Below are 20,853 nucleotides of genomic sequence, written 5' to 3'. Positions count from 1 at the left end.
AAATTTTTTTTTTAAAAAAAAATTGGACCGTGGATGTGGCTGACAGTTTGTTTCATCTGGTGGGTGGAGGATCGGACGGTGGTGAATGATCCATTGACTTGCTATTTGGTGGTGACCACTGACGGATGCGGTTTGTGTGTTTTGATATTACTTTGGAAGGGTCTGCTGTGCGGCTGCCAAAATTTGGCAGCATAGCGTACGACAAGTATTAAAAAAAAAAATTTTAAGAAAATTTTTGTTTTTTTTTTTGGGTTAAATTTTTATGAGTTAATATTTAGTTTCTAATGCCTGCAAACTTATTATTGGATTTAAAACTAAAACTTAAGGGTAGAAGATAAACCTTTTAGGGATGGTATTACCTAAAATAGATTTGATCATCCTAAATTTGATATTAATACCTCAAATTTAGTGTTAATACCTTAAATTTGGATTCCCTTTTAATATCTCGCTTCTTCAATTTTTTTAAAAAAAAAATCAGAAAAAAAAAAAAAAAAAAAAAAAGTCAGATGTCTGACGCTTGAGTCAGCCAAAATTCATTTTAAGTGATACCATCCTTAAAGGGTTAATCTTTTACCCTTAAGTTTTAGTTTTAAATCCAAAAATAAGTTTGAAGACATTAAAAACTAAATATTAACTCATAAAAAATTAACAAAAAAAAATAACAAATTTTATTATTATTATTATTTTATTAATATTTGTCCTACGTTAGGCCAAAATCGCAGGACTCAACATGGCATGTGATTGTTTGTGCGGCCAACTTTGACTTGACAATGAATCCTGGTTCCTAAGAAAGACTTTTTTTTCGGTGTACTTTAATTTCTTTTACCAATTTATTTATTTTTTTATTGGAGGGGAAGAAACTTTTTTAACTTAATTTATTAAATTGATAAATAGATGTTTTATTAATTCTATTAAAAATACATGTGAAAATCACATAATCTAAAGACGAAAAAAAATTCTCGGAAGAAAATTTTGTTCTTTGTTCTTTGTTCTTTCTCTTTCTTTGTTCTTTTATTTTTCTCTTTCTTTGTTCTTTTATTTTTCATGTTCAATTTAATAAGAGTAATGCTAACTTACAAATAACTAAATAAATAAACAAACATAAGTAATGCTAAAAAAATACACTTTTATCTCATCTTGTTGACGCAACAAATAACGCTAGACCTAAAATACTGTGACAAAAGTAATGTTACTCTTCACACTCATTTTATATCGGCTAATATTACGTGTTTTAAGTGATGTTTCATTTAAAAAAAATGGTAGTCACTTAAAAACACGGAATATCAACCGATATGAAATGAGTATTATAAATGTTGCAGTAAAGCTTTTACAGAATTCTTGAGAGTGAAAATTCAAAAGGGAACAATTATAATTGCATATGAATCAAAAACCAACAAAGTGAAATCACAACCGCTTTAACAATCAGGGATCATGGGAACAAAAATCCCTCAGAAAGGAAACAATTCTCGGGAGTAAAACTCCTCTAAACCAAGTTATTCAAGTGAGTAAAAAATGGATCCTAAGAAACTGAACTCAGAAAGATTTTCATCAACATCTATAGGTATAGGGGCAAGAGATGTCTGTTCATCTTAATTAGGCCCCACCAGAACCATACTTCTTGCCCAACACGATCACCTGAAGCTTGTCATAACCTGCAAGAACACCGGCACCGGCAATGGCACGAAGGATATTTGCACCAGCTCCCTTAAAGAGAGATTTAGGCCCTTCATTCTTAAGGATTTGAGAGAATGCATCAAAGGAGCTCTTGTACTTGACAGCTTCGCCAGATGTCATCATCATTCTTCTACGGACAGTGTCAATTGGATAGGAAGCAAGGCCAGCACCATTTGTGATAACCCAACCAAGAGCAAAGCTAGCGAAGAAACTATCCTGAAATCATTAAGAAATGATATCAGATGAAAATGCTCAACAACAAATCCAACAATCATTCACGTTATACTTGTGCTGAAAGCAATATAGAATAAGGCCATATCAAATAGTTGAGATAGAACATCATGGTTCATCTGAATTTCTGAAAAACATGTCATCAAGTTTCAACGGTCAAGGACGATGCTAATCACAAACAGCAGAATCTATGAATGCTAAGCAACTAGTAAAATCAGAGACTCCCAAGTAATCCTAACCTGCATCTTTCCAGTCAGAAGCACTGGCTTCAAAGAGTCATACATTCCAAAGTATAAACCCCTGTACACAATGATGCCAACACAAGAAATGTTGAAGCCACGGTAAAGGCCAGCAATACCATCAGATCGGAGAGTCTTCCTGTAGACATCAATCAAGCCATTGAATTGCCTCCCTCCTCCCTTCTTCGCAGCCTTGGCATCATTTGCAAGACGGGTTCGTGCATAATCCAAAGAGTAGACAAAGAGCAGGGAAGAGGCACCAGCTGCACCACCAGAAGCCAAGTTACCTGCGAACCATTTCCAGTAGCCATCCCTGTCTTTCTTGAAGTTAAACAGCCTCTTGAAGTAATCTTTGAAAGCAAAGTTCAAGGCCTGGAGGAGAAAAAAACAAAAAAAAACAAAATAATGAAATAAGCACACTGCCAAAAGATCAAAAGGACTTATCACAAAATGGAAGTGCTAGCAAAATAAGAAATGACAAACCTGTGTGGGGAAGTAACGGATGACGTTAGCGGTGTTCCCTCTCCACAATGATCCAAAACCCTCTTCTTTAATTGTTCGGCTGAAACAATCTCCAATTCCCTTGTAGGGTTCGGATAGCCGACCAGCCTTGATCATCTCATCCTGGTTCTGGATCAAGAGCTTCACACGCTCAATTGGAGCAGCAGCAGTTTTGGACACAGCAGCAGAAACTCCACCCATAAGAAAATCAGTAGCGAAGCCGGCAAAGCCTTTCTCTTGTGGGGCTTGGACAAACACAGGTGAGGCTGCAAGAGGTACCAATGGCAAATTGTGGGTAGCTCGGCACGCCTGAGTCATGGGATACTGCAATCCCTCGTTGGAGTAATTTCCATATGCAAAATGCCTCTGATACAGAGCAGCCCCATTGTGGTTTTGAACATCTTGGGAAAGGCTGGAACTTACATGGAACTGGCCAGCAAACTTTTGCATGACATTTGGGTACTGGTGCCTCTCTGCCATCACTTTTTGCAATTAAAAAACCTGCAAGGCATGCCAATACATAGAGGTCAGAGAGGACCAACTTAAGAAAACAACACACCCAGAATGTCCCAGAGAGTCACAAATCACAAAATGGTTGAAACAGTGTACAGACAGATCGTAGGAGAAAGAAGAACAAGTAATAAAATTAATCATGCAAAGCACAACTAAAGCAGGTTAGTAGCTCACCAACAACTCTCAAAAACAGAGAAAATTGAAATGTAATTTTTCATTTACAACTACGAAATAGGTCTGTATTCTGTCTATATGGAAAATCTAACTGCATTTTAGTGACAAAATGCTTTAAAAAGTTCACAGAGGAGATCGTATGAGTAATAAAAATAATCATACGACAAAGCAGCTTAAAAGAGTTAATAGATCAGCAATAGCTCTCAGGAACAGAGAGGATTGAAATGTTTTCATTTATAATTAAAATTTCTCAAACTGCACTTTAGAACAGCATGCAACTAATTAACAAAAACGAGGGTAATCTCTTCAGTTCATTTCTGTATATATACCGTTACATTCTATTTATCTTTTCTAATTCTTAATTTTGGTCAGGTCACCTCTTGCATTTAGGCTTGCAGACATATCATTTTTTTCTTGTTTTTTTGACAAATAAAAAAATATCTTACCCAAAGGTCAACTGTGAAATCTTGTACCACTTGACAATACAAGGAGATTCAGTAATGAATGCCCATACCCAACTATTGTCTATAACTAACCAATTCATCTATAATGCAAATGGTCGAAAATGTTAGAGCCTAAACATCACAGAAGGCCAGAAATGAGAAAACCCAGCTGACAATGTGTTCTTAATAGAAAACAGTCAGCAGTCATGATAAATTAGCTCAATTGAAAAATCACATCCAAACTGATTTTTCTACAAGGTCTCACGTCTTAACTAATAGGACAAAAAGTATACAACCCGAAAAACAAAATTTAATTAGACCATCCACGAAGTAAAAATGCATCAGCCATCATACCCATCACACCCAGATCTAAGCTTCACAAACTAAACTCCTTTTCACAATAAAAAATCAACGATTACTCCATCAAAATCCAAGCAACAACAAAAATCAAACTGAAGTTTGATTGGAACCCAAATCATTGTCAATGGATCTATCCAACCCAAATGTTGTAACTTTATTAATGAGCCACAGATCCATTATAAAAAGAGCAACAATCATATCCATAGATCTAGTTAAACTAACCTGGAAAATGATATCCAAAGACTTGAAAATTCAAAAACAAAGCAGGAAGACAATGAATGAAACAGATCTGAGAAAACCCAGTAACAAAAGATAGAGATCTGAAGGCGCTTTTCCGGGTTTACAACAAAAATGTAACAAGAATTCCATACAGCAACACAGACAACTAGCCAAAACTTCAGCTAACCATACAAAGTTAAAGAAACAGACAAAACCATAAACCCTTAGACATACACTAACAGACATAGAAACCGGCCGATCCGGTCGGCGCTATAAAAAGATATTATCACAGAGAGAGAGAGAGAGAGAGAGAGAGAGAGGAGAGTACCAGTTGGCCTTTGTTCTCGGAGAGTGGAAGGAAGAGAGGCGATGAAAGAGGGTTTGAGAGAGGGTTTTATAAACTGAAAGACGTTGAAATTTTTTTACGTGGGGATTGCTCGAGTGTAAATTGGGTACATTGGTTTTGGTCGTACATGGGGATTAGTGGCCGTGGATGTGACTGACAGTTTGTTTCATCTAGTGGGTGGATCGGACCGTGGTGGATGATCCATTGACTTGCTGTTTGGTGGTGACCGATGTGGTTTGTGTGTTTTCTTATGACATTACTTGGAAACTTCCCTTCTTTGGCATGTGATTCCATTTGTTTCCTAGGAAAGACTTTTTTTTTGGTGTACTTTAATTTCTTTTACCATTTTTTTTTAAAAAAAAAATTGGAAGGGATAAACTTCTTTTTAATTTAATTTATTAAATTGATAAAAAAAAAAATTACAGTACGTAGATGTTTTATTGATTCTATTAAAAATACATGTGAAAATCACATAATCTAAAAACAAATGCTTGTTTAAGAGATTCACTTAAAAAAAAAAATTAATAAGAGTAATGCTAACTTACAAATAACTAAATAAATAAACAAAAGTAATGCTAAAAAATACACTTCTATCTCATCTTGTTGACGCAACAAATAACGCTAGACCCAAAATACTGTAACAAAAATAATGTTACCCTTTACACTCATTTCACATCAGCTAATGATGCGTGTTTTAAGTGATTTTTTATTTAAAGAAAATGGAAGTCACTTAAGAACACGACATATCAGCCCATATGAAATTAGTATTATAAATGAACGCGAAGAATAGCATATGATTTTTTTTTTCTTTTCTTCTCAATAATTCAATATTTGTAGGGATCATAACTTTTTGATTAAAGTAATTGTGAACAAGTCACAACAATGCATGTTGCATGCTGAATAAATAGCAAGACACCTTTTGTTCCACTTACTTTAATTTATGTTGCCTCTATTATATGCTCTTAATTAATTTTGTCAAAAATACTCAAAAGTTAAGATAAAGAAAGCATATTGGTTGTGATTTGTGGCTGCCAAATAAAGAAAAAGCCGACAAATGGAACATAATCTGCGCCGCAATTTAGGTACCACATTAGGCATTAAAGTAAATTCATCTTAATCATTAATTAATTAATTATTGTTAAGATTTTACCGTTTAAGTTAAATAGATAAATTATAATTAAAGATCTTCCCTTTTAATACCCAGCTCTCAGATAAAATCCAAAAGATCCCTCTTTTGCGTTTCCATACATTGCCAAACACCTCCACATTCCATTTCTTCAAATCCAATTTCAAGGCCTTCAATTTACACACCAGCACATTAAGACATCCAACATGTTTTCATTTTTTTTTTTTTTTTTTTTGACATGTCTGTACAAGAGGGGGGAGGGAGATTCGAACTAGTGACCTTCACTTTATTAGGTGTTGTCCCAACCAATTGAACATGTTTTCACATACTCCACAAAACCCTGTGTTTTCAGCCATATGTTTTCAAACTTAAAATACCTACTAACCCTACCGGACACACCACAATCCAACATCAAAGGAAAATGATCCAATAGGATTATAGGGAGTCTACTATGAAAGACATCATGAAATTGTTACTTGCATTTTCAGAGGGAATAAACTGATCAATTTTAGACTATGACTGAAAGTCACGATTATTAGACCATGTACTCCGACCTACAATTAAGGGGATGCCCATGGGAACAGAATCATCTCCAGTTCATTTGAACTGGATAATAGCCAGTTAATTATATTTAAAGGGTATTTTTGTCTTTTCACTTTTTGATGGGACAAAAATATTTTTTCAATATAACTAACTACCCAGTTCAAATGAAATGGAGAGAATTCTATTTCATGCCATGAGGCCCCCAATCAAAAACAAAATCCAAAAAGTCCAACATAATTGATATTTGTCTCGAATTACTTGATCTTTCTCATAGAGAACGAATAACATTAAAAGCACCTCCAATACACCACGTCAACTCCCACCAACTCATCTCAAAGACATTTCATGTCAACATCATCATTTAGACCATACACTCCTGCACATTCAAAATTATCAGTAGCACTTCTAAAAGCTACCAAAAATTTCTCCACACAATCCTCAATCTTCTCCACCACCTGCATATCTCACATTAACAAAATCCCTCTTGATGCCCCCTCTTGACCCCAAATATGTCTAGTCCACATGTTGGCAACCCATAAACTACGAATCACCTCCCTTAAAATATACTCCAATTCTATCTATTGTAAACAAACAATATCCGTCTTCCAGTCTCCAAAAAGACCTCTAATCTTCAACATTTTATCCCTCACATTCCATAATACTATCTTAGGTTTCATATATAAAAAGGAGAAAGAGAGGATGATCAGAGAATGAACCAATCAATCGTTAGAAACAAGCCCCAACACCCACTTCACCAAATTACAGACACTCCAATTCACAAGTCTGTAATTTATGTGTCACTGTCAAGAGTGGCAAGAGTAACCAATTCATGTGCAGTTGCAGACACGGGGTCTTCTACTAAGCATGACAAGCGCATTCAAGTAACTGACAGATAATGAAACAATTCACCAGTTATAGTGTTTCCAAAAGAATCATCTTCTATACCTGGTAGAAACTTACTTTCAGCATATAATACCTCCACAGCCATGTTCTTTAATTATCTCTTCCGTTCAGCTGATTTGGCGACAAATACTAGGTATGCTCCATGCCCCCAGCTAATCCCTATATATATAGGGCTTAGCTTGTAAGATCAATTTAAATACTGAGATCCATTCATCCCGCAAAACCCACAAAAGAGATGGCTAGAAAAAGGAAGGAGATTGTATACCTAAGAGGGACTCATCCTTTTTAATTAAACATGTAATCATCAACTTGAATATGTTTATCATCTAATCCAAGCAATTGTTTCAGAATAAGAGACATCTACAGCATCATCCAAGAAGTCAGAATTTACTTGAGATAGCATGCATATCAATTTCTAAACCCAAATCGACATGCATACACCTAAACAAGCTGGCAGAGAACCAAGATGACCAAATTTAGGTGACCTCCCTAAAATACAGAAAAGTAGAGCATGTAACAGTGAAAAATGTGAATAGGTCTTTCACTGTGAATAGGTCATGTTACAGGGTCAAGTCTATTCTTTAAGAAATGCTATACATCCCAAATTTGTTTCCCAAAAGTTGGTTTTTAAATGATATGTCACCATCTCATGAATTGGTGACACACTTATCAAAATAATAAATTTCATGAGATGGTGACACATCATTTGGGAACCAACTTTTGGGAAACAAATTTGGGATGTATAGCACCCCTCCTATTCTTTTTACAGAGTCCAAAGATTCATTAAATTTAATAAGAAAAGCATATGCAAAAATATCTAATTAACAATAGAAACTATAGTTACAATTAATTTGGCATGAAAAACTATGGTTCAATATAGTGCAAAGTTTCTTTTGTTTCTTTCTTTTATTATTATTTTTCTGCAGCAGATGCATCATAAAAAATCGGAAGCCAAAAACCAAATCATATTACAACTTCAACTTACATGCAATTACATGGTCTGAACAACAAGATAAATTCAGGGGGAAAAAGGCTAAGTGATCTGCATTAAAACTTTATAGCCAAAAGCTCAACACAAAAGATAGCATCAGTCATTTCTAAAATTTATCTAGAGCATAAGTGGCTAAGGTTAGTGTCCCAGTGATGCTTTAAGGGTTTAGCAGGATATCATGCATGATTTGTAGGCCTTTTGCAAGAAGCTATTGCCGCCTGCCCAAATCAATCTGATCTCTTCCTTGCAATCCGTCAATGTCAACAGAAGTAGGGTCTATCGGTGCTTCTGACCTCCTGAAATCTATCTCCAGTTCCTTCTGCCTCAGTTGCAATAGCCTGCGCTCATTCTCTAGTTTCATCCTCTCATTCTCCAGCCTCAACCTTTCCAGCTCCCTGCTTTTCTTGCTGCAGTATCTAAGCCACTTAAAATGTTGTTTCTCAAGCTCCAAAGCTTGAGCTTGGAAGCTGACTCTTTGTTCTTGGAGTTGCAACATCTGCCTCTTAATCCACTCTTTTCGTTCCCATAACGACTTCGCGGGGTCTTGAAAAATCCCAGTTATTTCAGCTTCAAAACCATCCGGGCCAACAGGTTGTGACCAGAAATGGTCATCTTCTTCACTCACCTTCATTCTCCCACTGAACTCCCCCATCCTCTCCCCATCTGCTTCAGCATTGTTATCATCTTCATTATCAATATCGTCATCCTCACTGTCATTACGTTCCTCAGCCTCTTCCTCCTCTGATCCATTATTGTCTTTTGAGCTCCCCCCATGAGGTAAAGCATGACCTTGTAGATCAAGATCATGGCAATTGGGTATCCTCTGCCCATTATGGTAAGCACACATTTCTTTATAAAACAAGTGTTTTGAGCTCAGTATCTTTTTAACATCATCCTTTGCCTTAGCTAAGAGGTGGGGCATTGAGTCCATAAGAGCAGGGTTCTCCACCACTCTACAGCTAGTTCCCCTCCCAAGAATATCATTCAACCTCTTGTACCTCTTGTTCAAGTCATTAAACTTGTCCTCACACTGCTGTGGTGAAACATGGCAACCCTTGCTTATCATTATCTTCGACACTGTTTTCCACTTACCCTTCTTTTGTAAAATCCCAGATTTCCTCTTGAGCCCTTCCCCACCCTCATGCACACCATCATCACCCACGCAAGCCACCACTGCTATAAGAAGCCTAACCACTTCATCTGTCCACTTCATTCGCGGCCATGGAGACCCCCTTTTCCCACCATCAACATTGTCCCCATTCCCATCTTCTGTAAAACTAGGCTCGTCTTCTTCACTCATATTGTTACCGTCGGGGACGCTAATGGGGGCACTTGCCTTCCCTTTACTAAAATTCATTGGCATACATTTCAAGATCACACCTTTCTCTTCCATAAGTCCAATAGGGTGGTGATCACTCTCAAGGCCACTTATAACATTCATTTGATGTTGATGTTGATGTCTTAATGATGGATGACCCAACTGGGTCTGTTGGTGCCTATGCATCGACGAATCGAGGTCTAATATCACCCCATTTGGCCCGGACAAAAACCCACCTGCCAACCCTGAACTATCCATTTTTTGACAATTAATCTAAAATATTAAGGCTCTTTTCTAATGCTCTTAGAACACAGGACCAGAAAACAAAACCAAAATTCTTGGATCATCCAGGAAACGAGCTCAAACTTCACTAAGCCGAATTTGGCTAGTAGAAGTTTATTTTCCCATCATCAATAACAGAACAACCAGAAATCATAAACCCAAATCCTTTTTTCCTGCACTTTCCTGAATTATATAAGCAATCAGACAATGGATCACCAGAAAATTGACAATCCCACAAAAGCCACGGAACAGATTGAAATCTCTTATAACCACATCATGCTTCCTCCAGCATCAATATTTCTTTTCAGCGATAAGCTATAACTCTGAAACCAATCATAGACCAAGATTCAAACTTCGACTTTCTACAAAGTACCAAAGTTACTTTAGAATACTACACGAGAGGTTACTAAGATATCGAACCCAAGTTTCAGAAAAAAAAAAAAAAAAAAAAAAAAAAAAAAATTATAAAAAAAATAGAATAAGAGTATGAGCTCTTTCAAGCCTACCTTTTGATGATCCACAAAAGAGAGTACAATCAATCAGAGAGAGAAAGAGAGAGTTTTTATCTGAATTTGTAATCAGTTAGAGGATGACTATGGCGTTGGGAGACCTGGGACTTGCGTCTGAGCTTTCAGATTGAACATGCTAAATTGATCGGCGTTAGAAACCTTGGATAGACCAACGTGTTGAGGCCTGATTGGTCGGTGATAGCCGATAGGTGTCTTACTGTTCATTGTCAAAATAAAAACCTCTTTTCGCTTTAAAACTCTTTCTGAAAAATTAAAACACACTTTTTTTTTTCTTTTTTTTTTTTTTTCAATTTGCGATGTCTTCTGAATTGTTTTAATTGTTATTTTCCTAAATTATTATTGGGATTGCAATGTCTTTGTGCAAAAATGACAAAAATACCGATGGTAAAAAAAAAATTTAGAAAAAATCCACTTTCAATCAGTAGTAATAAATGACATTAGTAACAATGTCTCCAAAAAAAATTATTGCTAAAAAAAAAAAAAAAAAAAACGCTAGGAGCCGTCTCTCGTCCCTTCTCCTTAGAAAATAATTTTGAGAGGAGGAGAGAGCGGATCAAAACTCCCCGCTCCTATCCTCCCCTTCCGTTTTTTTTTTTTTTTTTTTTTTTTTTAATGTTTATAGGTGTTCTCCGACCAGATCAGCAACTTCGGCATCTCCACTATGCATCCGTCCACCTTCCACCGTGTTGTGCCATTCATCTACTCCCCGATCGCTGCTGCTACTTACTGGTTTGTTTGTTTGTGTTTTTTGTTTTGAATAAGAAGTTTTTTCTCTCTAAATTTGTCATTATGAGTGAGGAGGAATAATTAGGTATGATGGGTTATTTCTCACGGCCTAGATAATTAGGTACGAGAGGTTATTTCTCACGTCCAGAAAATTTGGCTACTCATGTCTTAGATCTAGTTTGTTCGGAGCAGATCTGCTTTTTAACTGTATTTGTACATGGGTTAACGGAAGATTAAAGTCATAGATAGTACATGATTGTAATAATTTTTGTTTGTATTTATGATTTTGTAACTTCATAGCATGTGGCTATGATTTTTGCAATACTTTATGCTTTGTGCTGTAAGACATTTTTGCTCTGCTCTGCTCGAGTTTTATGCTCGTAATCTTTAATCAATCAAATCCTCATATTTCCATTAAAAAAAAATATGTCTCCAACAAGTAAAATGAAGATTCAAAGTGAAACTATTTCAGGGTCTAATTTTTATTTTCTTACTAACAATTTAATATTGAGCTGCATTGTAATTACGTACTAAATTATTAAGGAAACATATATGCACAAATTTGGAATGTGTAATAACAATAATAAACTAATAATAACCAATTTCATTATTTCATGTCGTACAATATTTATACAAAAAAACAAAAAGATGATGCCAGCTATGCTATCTTATTGACGACCGACTTGGTTCTGTCGTTAGAGAAAACAACAAAAAGGAATTAAGAGGTAACAGATCTTATTACTGTCCTGACCAATAGCATTGATTTGAGAAACAATTCCTCCGAATGTCCCGGGTGATTGCGGGAAAGCGACTTAATTTCAAGAGCAAACGAGGGAAAAAATGGAAATTAATACATATTTTTTTTGGCTTTTTGGAAAACTTGTCCGGGCTCAATATATTAGCCTAGAATAATGTTACATAACACTTTTTTATTTTTTTATTTTTTATATTATACAATACTCTCACAATGCTGACGTGAGAATTCTAACCAATCTTTAGATTAATTCTTGTTAAAAAGAAATTAATGGTTAGTTAGAACTACCACATCGGCATTGCGAAATAATTGTAAGATAAAAATATAATTTATAACATTAACCTCTACCCTAACTTTTTGCTAACCGCTAAAGTGCTGAACAAATTGATGAGGATTGTAGCACTAATGCTACAAACACACTCATATTATTCACACCCGGTTATTCCCATATCAACCAACAAATTTGCCTCCCCATCTTTGGGTCGATGTCACCTCCAAATCGCATGGGAGTGGTTCGGACCACCCAATCTAATAGTTGCGATCACTCCCAAAAGCTCCAAGGAGGTGCAACCACCTTCAAAAGTTGGGTTGGAATGGCCGACTACCCCTACCCATAGAAGAGGCTAGGCAAATTCTTTTGGGTTGAAGTGGCTGTAAATTTTTTTGAGGGCTGTCGTGGGAGGATGGCTAGCATTTTCTATCCCATAAAATGCTTGAAACACAATTCATTGTTACTTTATTTATCATCAAGAGAAATTGATACTATGTAAATGATCATCACCAGCACAATTTCACCTCTTATTGTAACATCCTCAACTCCCAAAGGAGTGACAACTTGGTGCCACAGCATGCACAAACAACATGCAACAGGTTGAAGGAGCAATTTCAAGAGATTAGCCCACCTATTGGTAGAAATGCAGACTATGGTGGGAAGAATTGATAGGATGTTATGGCTTACTATTTACAAGTCCAGGTGCAATATTCATTAGAGATGGAATGACAAGAACTAAAACTACATCGTGAGGCTAAAAATAAGATAAATGTGGATAGTTATGCAGGCTTGGAGTAGTGAAATGGCTCTCGGGTGTTCTGGTTCTGAACATTCAAAGGCTTCTTATAAGACTGCAACAACAGAGAGGAACAAACCACACTAATGGATGAAGCAGCCATGCAAGCACCTGCAAGCCATGGTGGTAACCGAATTCCCGTGAAGGGGAATAAAATTCCTGCGGCAATTGGCATGCCAAGGATGTTGTAGCCAAGGGCCCACACGTAGTTAAGCCGGATTCGGGACATAGTCTTTCTGGAGAGATCAATGGCTGTAACTACATCTTCCAAGTTGCTCTTGATGAGAACTATATCAGCTGCTTCTATAGCTACATCAGTGCCAGCACCAATTGCCATGCCAACATCTGCTGCAACTAAGGCTGGCGAGTCATTTATTCCATCCCCAACCATTGCCACAGCCATCCCTTTCATCTGCATCCAATTTCATTACAAAAAATCAAACAAAGTCATATTTAGATTGTACTAACCTTTCTGGTAAGCGACTAACTATAAATAATTAATAAAATCACAGACCAAATAGTTCCCACCCCATTCACAACTTCTCAATCATTCGTCATGGATCAAAACTCTATGAAACACTTCAAAAAACAGAATAACTAACTCTAATTGCTGTGTTTTACAGATCTAAAATCTAAAAATCAAGACACATAACTCCCTTTTTTGTTAACTCTTTCTTTGGACAACCAATAAAATTTTGGACACTTACACGTAACCAAATTATCAAATATTTGGAAAATTGTATCCAAACCCATATGGCGATGAACTAGGAGAGTGTTCAGACACCCCTAATTCTCCTCCTTTCAAAGATAACTTATGCTAGCACTTCATCGAATATTCAAATTCTTCAGTTAAACTAATCAAATTAATGGAATAAGCTATACTGGTAAAAGGAAAAAATAAGTCAAGGCAACAGGATCATTAGTTGAAAGAATAAAGGTCAAATCAATATGCATGACATGGTGAGGAATTATACTTCTTACTACCCCTCTCTCTCTCTCTCTCTCTCTCTCTCTCTCTGTGTGTGTGCTAGCTGTCACTAGTAAGAATTAATCAATGATTAATCTATCATGCTGTAACCTCAACAATTACTCACTGACTACTGCATTTCATAAAGAGATAGATAACACATTGCACTAAGACATCAATTGAACTTGCCTGTAATTCTTTGATCTTATCAGCTTTTCCCGCTGGATCTACCTCGGCAAACACATTATCAATTCCAACCTCCTGTGCAATAGCCTTTGCTGTAGCCAAGTTATCACCAGTCACCATAATGCTTGAGATTCTCATTGATCGAAGAAAAGTGATAACACGCTTAGCATCTGGCTTCACTGGATCAGATACAGCAAAAGCTCCAGCAACCTTTCCATCAATGGCAACTAACACACATGTTCGAGCATGTTGCTCATTTTTCGAAATATAATCCTCAACCTCAGGACCAACTGGGATGCTACAAGCCCGCATCAATCTCTTATTCCCAACCAAAACTATTGCTTCACCAACCTTCCCACTAACTCCAGCTCCAGTATGCACCTCAAAGTCCTTCACCTCTGTGACATGTGCAGTTTGAGACCCATACTTCTGGTGCTGCCTCTTAACATGCTCCACCACAGCTTTTGCAATAGGGTGTTCACTATTTGCCTAAACATTTGTGAAATAAGTCAAAAATTAGCTCACACTTTATACGTATCTTAGCGAGGCATGTAATAAATGGCTTTTCTGTCATGCCAACAAGGAGTATACCACAAAAGATCTATCATGTCAGAGGTTACTCCTTAGAATATATGATTGTAATCAGACTCCTGACAATCCCAAGCATTGTGCATGCTTCCAACATTACTCAAGAAACTCCTAGAACTACACAAATCTTTCAACCATGCATACCAGAAACCTAAATTTGTCACATCAGAAAAGCATCCAAAATACAAACACCAACCTCTGCAGCAGCAGCCATATCACAGAAGTTTTCTTTTGAATAACCGGAAAAGGTTACAGCACTGACCACTTCTGGTTTTCCAAGTGTCAGTGTCCCTGTTTTATCAAAGACAACTGTTTTCACCTGCACGAGAAGAGGAAAAAGAGGACCACGTTTTAAATGAGTAAAAATGAAATGAACCAACTCTCAAGACTAAGTTTTCATTAATAACTATGTCACAAGAAATACACACATAGAGAAGTGTGAAAGCAAAACTTTCAAATGAGACATCTCTATCCAGAAAAATTAGAGACATCTGTCATTGTGATGATAATCAGCTGCTAGTACCACTATCTTATGATAAATATGATATGACCAACATGCATACCAGCCGTCTTGGGTAGAAATATCCCACCAAGAAACACAGAAGAAAGCAATTTCCACCAATTTAAAAAAATTCTGTTGGCATTTTCAACAAAACCATCTACTTCAAGAAAAAATAAAATTATAGAGAACACTCTACTGAAGATATAGAAACTCTTCCTTTGTTCCAGATAACTCAGAAATCAAACTTGATTGAGTCTGTGTATGTTTCAATATAAAATGAAGTTTGCAAAAGAATTACTTTATGAAGCATCGCATTGATCAAAATTGTCAGTGCCCATACACTATACTATGTTAGTAGAACATTTGGAGATTTGACAACTAGACAGATTAGGGAAGCAGCCTTCACGAAGTAAAATGAAAGGGATGCAACTCCCAGCATGGAAGACTTATAGAATTAGGTATCAATATTGATCTTTTGCGGTGCAAATGTGATGTTACTTTGAATTTTCAGGTCTGATTTGTTAAATGTAATTTCATATAATACAAAGACCAGCATGGCATTTACTCTCAAGAGCCAGAGCCAAATAAATTAAACCAAAGTTTGATCACACAGATATAGCTTCTTCTCTTTTTTTTTTTCTTTTTTTTTAAAATTTTTTTTTTTTAAAAAAGGTATAGTCATACCTTATGTGCCTTTTCAAGAGCATTTCCACCTTTGATAAGCACACCTTGTGAAGCACCCTTCCCTGTGGCAACCATTACAGCTGTGGGGGTTGCCAGACCCAAAGCACAAGGACAAGCAACCACCAGTACTGAAATACCAAACTGCAGTGCAAGCTCAAACTTAGTAGTCGCCTGTGGAATCCAGTGTTCGGGGTAAAGACCAACTTGACCAGTGATGAACCATGCCAGCCATGTTGTAAATGCTGCAGCAACAACCTGACATGGGTTGAACAGACAATATTATTTTTCCAATAAACAGTTGTCATAGAACATTCTATACCAAACAGCACAATCACCTAAAAAATGTCATGATAGATCCTTTTTCAAGCCTTGTCTAATAACCAAAATCAAATTAACATCAGGAAAGGTGTAACAGTGAAATTACAAGAAAATAATGAACACCTAATAGTGCACTACTAAAATGGATTGCAAGAAAAATTAGAATCTATCCCAAAATAAATACTAAGAAAAAATTCCCAAAATAGAGACAAGTTACAGAAAATCAATGAAGTTATTGTGTACAACAACCATTTAGAGCAAATCGAATAGTGAAGTATTAGTTTCTAAGCTGTGCAGTGCAGAAGTGCTAAATAATATAGCAAACAGAAATCCTCCTCTTCAAAATGATATCTTGGTTCCCAAATTTTTGGTTGACAAATAAAGTAGAATAATCAGATTTTATCTGCACTTCTTCTCGAATTACCACAGTAGAGGGCAGAAAGGTTAGCTGCATAAGGCTTTTAAGGTTTGGGAGACTCGGAAACTCCTAAAAAACAAAGTTGGTAGCTTCCTTAAAAAACTAATCTCCATATATCACACAGAAAATAATAATAATAATAATAATAATAATAATAATAATAATAATAAAAACATGAAAATAATATCTTATTGTTTTCCTTTGATATTTCTTACCAAGAATATTTAACAGTAATTCTGTTAAACTAGTAAATCAATTACAATTATTGCACATCATCAAGCCCACAGAGAAAAAAGAAAAAAGAAAAAAGAGAGGAATAACGAAAGAAAGAATAAAAGAAGGGAAATAAAACTGGGGAAAATGTTTTAAGAAAGAGCAGGAAAGATGGAAAAGGAAAGAAAGAAGAAAAGCATCATCTACAGAATCTGCAGCTAACCATCAAATCAAGAAAATGTTTTCAAAAAGAGCAAACTATCTCCTGCTGATAGCAGAGTTACAATCACTATGAAGGGCTACTGTAGATTGAAATTCTATCATCCAACAGATACAAACAAACACAGTTGAGAGAGAGAGAGAGAGAGAGAGAGAGAGAAGCTCTATGGAGTGTTCGAAGAATAAAATATGTGAATAAACTTACTGTTGGAACAAAAAACTTGGAAATCTTGTCAGCTAGTTTCTGTACGGGTGCTCTGGCAAGCTGAGCAGCTTCAACTAGTTGAACAATTTGGGAAAGTGCAGTCTCTGACCCAACATGAGTGGCCTTAATGAGTAAGCATCCATTCTCATTCATAGTCCCACCAATAACCTATTAATGACATTGGAAACAAAAATAATTTGGCATTTGTAAGTTTCCTCTTAAATATCACTCATCAGAAAGTAAGAACCAATGATGCAGTACCTTGTCACCGGTTCTTTTAGCAATTGGTCTTGCCTCTCCTGTGATCATACTCTCGTTGACATGGCTTTGACCATCAATAACAATCCCATCAACAGGAACTTTTGCTCCAGGAACAATCTTAATTATGTCATTTCTTTGTAACAATTGAGTGCTAATTTCCATCTCTGAGACCAAACTTCCATCTTTATCTAATGTTACCAGATGAGCTGTTTCAGGAGCAAGTTCAGTCAGCTTCGATAAAGCATCTGATGTTTTTCCTTTAGCCAGAACTTCCAGATATTTCCCTAAGAGAATAAAGGATATCAACATGGCACTGGTTTCAAAAAAGTCTTGCCCTTCAAATTTGTCAGAGGTAAATGCTTTTATCACTACATAAACAGAGTAAAAGTAAGCAGCATTGGTTCCCAGGGCAACTAGAACATCCATGTTTGCAGATATCCGTCTCAATGCATGATATGATCCCACATAAAACCTGACAAGGACATCCAAATCTAAAAATTATTGGGTTTCACACTGGTAGCTGCATATCTCTACTTCTCAGAGACAGAGAAGCTCGAGTTATAGATATAGAAATAGCAATAAGGACAAGAAGCAATATAAAAAAGAATACTATGCAGGTACCTTCGACCAATGATGAACTGTACTGGTGTACAAAAGATCCACCTCAGAAGCATCCCAACAGAGAGCATGTTGTAAATCTTGTTCTCTAACCAGTTCCCGTAAGGAGGAAGCATTGGAAGCACCATGGAGAATACAAATACTGGAACTGTAAACAGGCAGCTCAAGAGAAACTGGTTCCTATACATCCGAATTTCCTGCTGCTGCTCAGCCTCTCTTCGTCTTGGAGCAACATACAAGTGTGCATTGTAGAATTTTGAACCTTGGCCAGCCTCTTGGATGCAACTTATAATAGATCTTGGACCAATGAGGTCTGGGTCATAGGTGACACTTACCTTATTTACTCCCAAGTCCATTTCAATATTACTCACACCTTCAGCTGCCTCAAGGGATGATCGAATAGCTGCCACATCTTCTGGAGAATTAATGCCTTCAACTGTTAGATGCACTTTATTTACATCATTCCCGGAGCTGATGAGATCAGCTCCAAAGCCAGCATCTTCGATTGCTTCCATGATTTGATCAGTATCAGTAAGGTAGGGATCAAAGTGGATCTTTGCTTCTTCAAGAGCTACACCAACTGCTGCCTTTTTCACTCCATCAACCATTAGAAGGGCACGTTCAACAGACTCAGAGCAGCTGGTGCACATCATTCCTTTTATCCTGAGCCGGCATACTGCTATGTCTTGTTCTGGAAACTCATCAACTGGGAAACCGGCGTCTTCTATGGTTTCCTTAATTTTTTTGGCCTAAAACAAAAATCACATTGTCATGTTTCCAGTCACTAGTAATAGATCAACAATTCACATTTTAGAATTAAAAGAGAAAGAGAAGAACCACATGCATATATTCATTATTTAATAATATTTAAGTAATAATTATTGTGATAATTGTAGGCAATATAAGTTAAGCTCAATATTGCTTTATCCAGTAAGAAACATTTTGGAGAGTATATCCTTTATTTGACAATTTTCATGATGACAATCTCCAGGCACGCACATGCTGCATACAAGCACAAAGATGCACATCGATGCTTATAAATGTCTAGACACACGCGCAAAGAGAGAGGGGGGAGCATGTGTAGTTGTAATATCAACCAATCTTCTTTTAATATTGAGAAAGGGAGGAACAACATCTAAATTTCTTGTCACAAACTCCAAAAAAAAAAAAAAATCGAGCTCAACATCATCTATCCTCTGCATAAAAAAGGTCAAGAAATTACACCGCTGAAAAGAAACATGGAACATATTAACTAAAACTAGGAGCAAGAAAAGCACAAATAATTGGTTCAATCTCTGAAGTATACATAAATGAGTAAGTTCTCAAAGCTCACTTACATTCACGAGCTCGGGGTTGTAACTAATCACGCCCTCGCCTTGAAGGGGCGAAACCACAGCATTCTCGACCCCGTTAAGCTTTCCCAGCACAGATTCTATAGAAGTCGCACATGATGCACACTTGATATCCCCTATTCTGAACCTAACCGTCCTAGTCTTCTTCTCCCTCTTGTTATTTGGTTCAGAAATAGTGATTGCAACACTGTCTGAAGGCCTCAACAGAGGCGCCTTAAGATCATCCCTCCCATTAACCTCCATAAAGCCAGTCCAAGAGTTCAAGCACACCGCTCCTAAAAAACAAGTCAGAAAGAAAACAAAGTCAACCACTCCATTTTTTGCATTACCAAGTACTACATAACCCGAACACAAAGCATCTAATGTCATTGACTTACGAGATAACAAGAATATTAAAGAATACCACTCATTGATTTTACTCAAATTAATAAAAAGTATCAAATTTTAGTAAACAAAAATACCAAATCCCACATACTTGTAATTTACCCACAACCCTTGAAATTACCCAAACAATAATTCACAACTTCCAACTACATTAAAAACAAAGGCTTTTTAAGCAAACGAATCAAAACACTGAACACACCAATAAACGCTTAAGAAATGTAATCCAATCAAGAACGTACAAAATCAAAAAGTTCCAATCAATCCGGAAATCGATAAGAGTACCTGCTATGAATACGAAACGCAAACAGCCCCGAGATATATAGGATTGAATTTTCGACAACGACAACGACAACGACAACGACGATGACGTGGTCACGTGGGTGAAAAAAAGAAAAGGGGATTAGGTTTTATGGGCGATCAAAAAGAGAAAAAGCTGGGAGCTTTTGTTTGTGGGATGAGAAAGCTGGTGGTGGGGGCGAGAAGAGAAGAGAAAGTTAGGGTTTTGTTCTTGGACAGCGGCAGAGAGAGGAGAGGCGAGGCCAAGTCGGTTAGTTCACGGGGAGAGAAAGTCAGCTGCTCCAGAAAGTTTTGTGCGCGTGGTGCCGCGAGGCTTTTGTCGTTTCATATAGAAATGCTTTTTGAATTTTTGAATCTTCTAACGTCCTTGTATGCTTCCCACCTTGGGTTAACCCCCACAGTACACGGAAACGGTTAAGAAAAACAGAAGAGAAGAAAACTTCTCTTAAACCACCTTATTTGGACAAAGTTTTTTCTAAATTGGGTCGGAAGATTTTCCTTCAATCTAATCTATAAAAGTGACATATGTCTCTTGAACGTGAGTGAAAATAAATTTTATGACAAAATTTTCTTCCAAACTGGGTTAAAAGAAACTCCTCCAACCTAAAAACACATGTTTTTTTTAATAGCAAGGATAATGTTGAAATAAATTATATTAAAAACTTATGTGCATCTCACATGCTATTAAAAAAAATGGACAC

The 20,853-nt window shown here is 36.6% G+C and overlaps 3 protein-coding genes across 5 annotated transcripts; all 3 read right to left on the bottom strand.

Annotated features, from left to right (window-relative positions):
* Positions 1-1,345: 1,345 nt before the first annotated feature.
* On the bottom strand, positions 1,346-4,781 carry LOC132163392 (ADP/ATP translocase, mitochondrial). The gene is made up of 4 exons (XM_059573672.2): positions 4,683-4,781; positions 2,628-3,146; positions 2,145-2,516; positions 1,346-1,890 (listed from the first exon to the last, which is right to left on the bottom strand). The coding sequence occupies exons 2-4, from the start codon at positions 3,123-3,125 to the stop codon at positions 1,594-1,596; spliced, it is 1,167 nt and encodes a 388-aa protein (XP_059429655.2). The 5' UTR covers positions 3,126-3,146; positions 4,683-4,781; the 3' UTR covers positions 1,346-1,593.
* Positions 4,782-8,213: 3,432 nt separating this feature from the next.
* Positions 8,214-10,481, bottom strand: LOC132163391 (uncharacterized). Its single transcript, XM_059573671.2, has 2 exons — positions 10,370-10,481; positions 8,214-10,225 (listed from the first exon to the last, which is right to left on the bottom strand). Exon 2 carries the CDS (start codon positions 9,837-9,839, stop codon positions 8,472-8,474), a length of 1,368 nt encoding a protein of 455 aa, XP_059429654.2. The 5' UTR covers positions 9,840-10,225; positions 10,370-10,481; the 3' UTR covers positions 8,214-8,471.
* Positions 10,482-12,644: 2,163 nt separating this feature from the next.
* Positions 12,645-20,455, bottom strand: LOC132163528 (copper-transporting ATPase HMA4). Of its 3 annotated transcripts, none has more exons than XM_059573845.2 (9): positions 20,138-20,455; positions 19,457-19,746; positions 18,123-18,868; positions 17,502-17,973; positions 17,241-17,408; positions 15,868-16,122; positions 14,878-15,000; positions 14,097-14,582; positions 12,645-13,352 (listed from the first exon to the last, which is right to left on the bottom strand). In XM_059573845.2, exons 2-9 carry the CDS (start codon positions 19,712-19,714, stop codon positions 12,924-12,926), a joined length of 2,937 nt encoding a protein of 978 aa, XP_059429828.2. In that variant the 5' UTR covers positions 19,715-19,746; positions 20,138-20,455; the 3' UTR covers positions 12,645-12,923. The 3 variants fall into 3 exon arrangements, with proteins under 3 accessions (XP_059429828.2, XP_059429830.2, XP_059429829.2); XM_059573847.2 differs by lacking the exon at positions 20,138-20,455 and adding an exon at positions 20,095-20,134; XM_059573846.2 differs by lacking the exon at positions 20,138-20,455 and adding an exon at positions 19,947-20,026.
* Positions 20,456-20,853: the final 398 nt, after the last annotated feature.

The sequence above is a fragment of the Corylus avellana genome, chromosome 8 (assembly GCF_965113065.1).
Source record: "Corylus avellana chromosome 8, dhCorAvel1.hap1.2, whole genome shotgun sequence".
Lineage (NCBI taxonomy): Eukaryota > Viridiplantae > Streptophyta > Magnoliopsida > Fagales > Betulaceae > Corylus > Corylus avellana.
The sequence above is the reverse complement of the archived record's forward strand: the minus strand, read 5'-3'. Positions and strand labels throughout refer to the sequence as shown.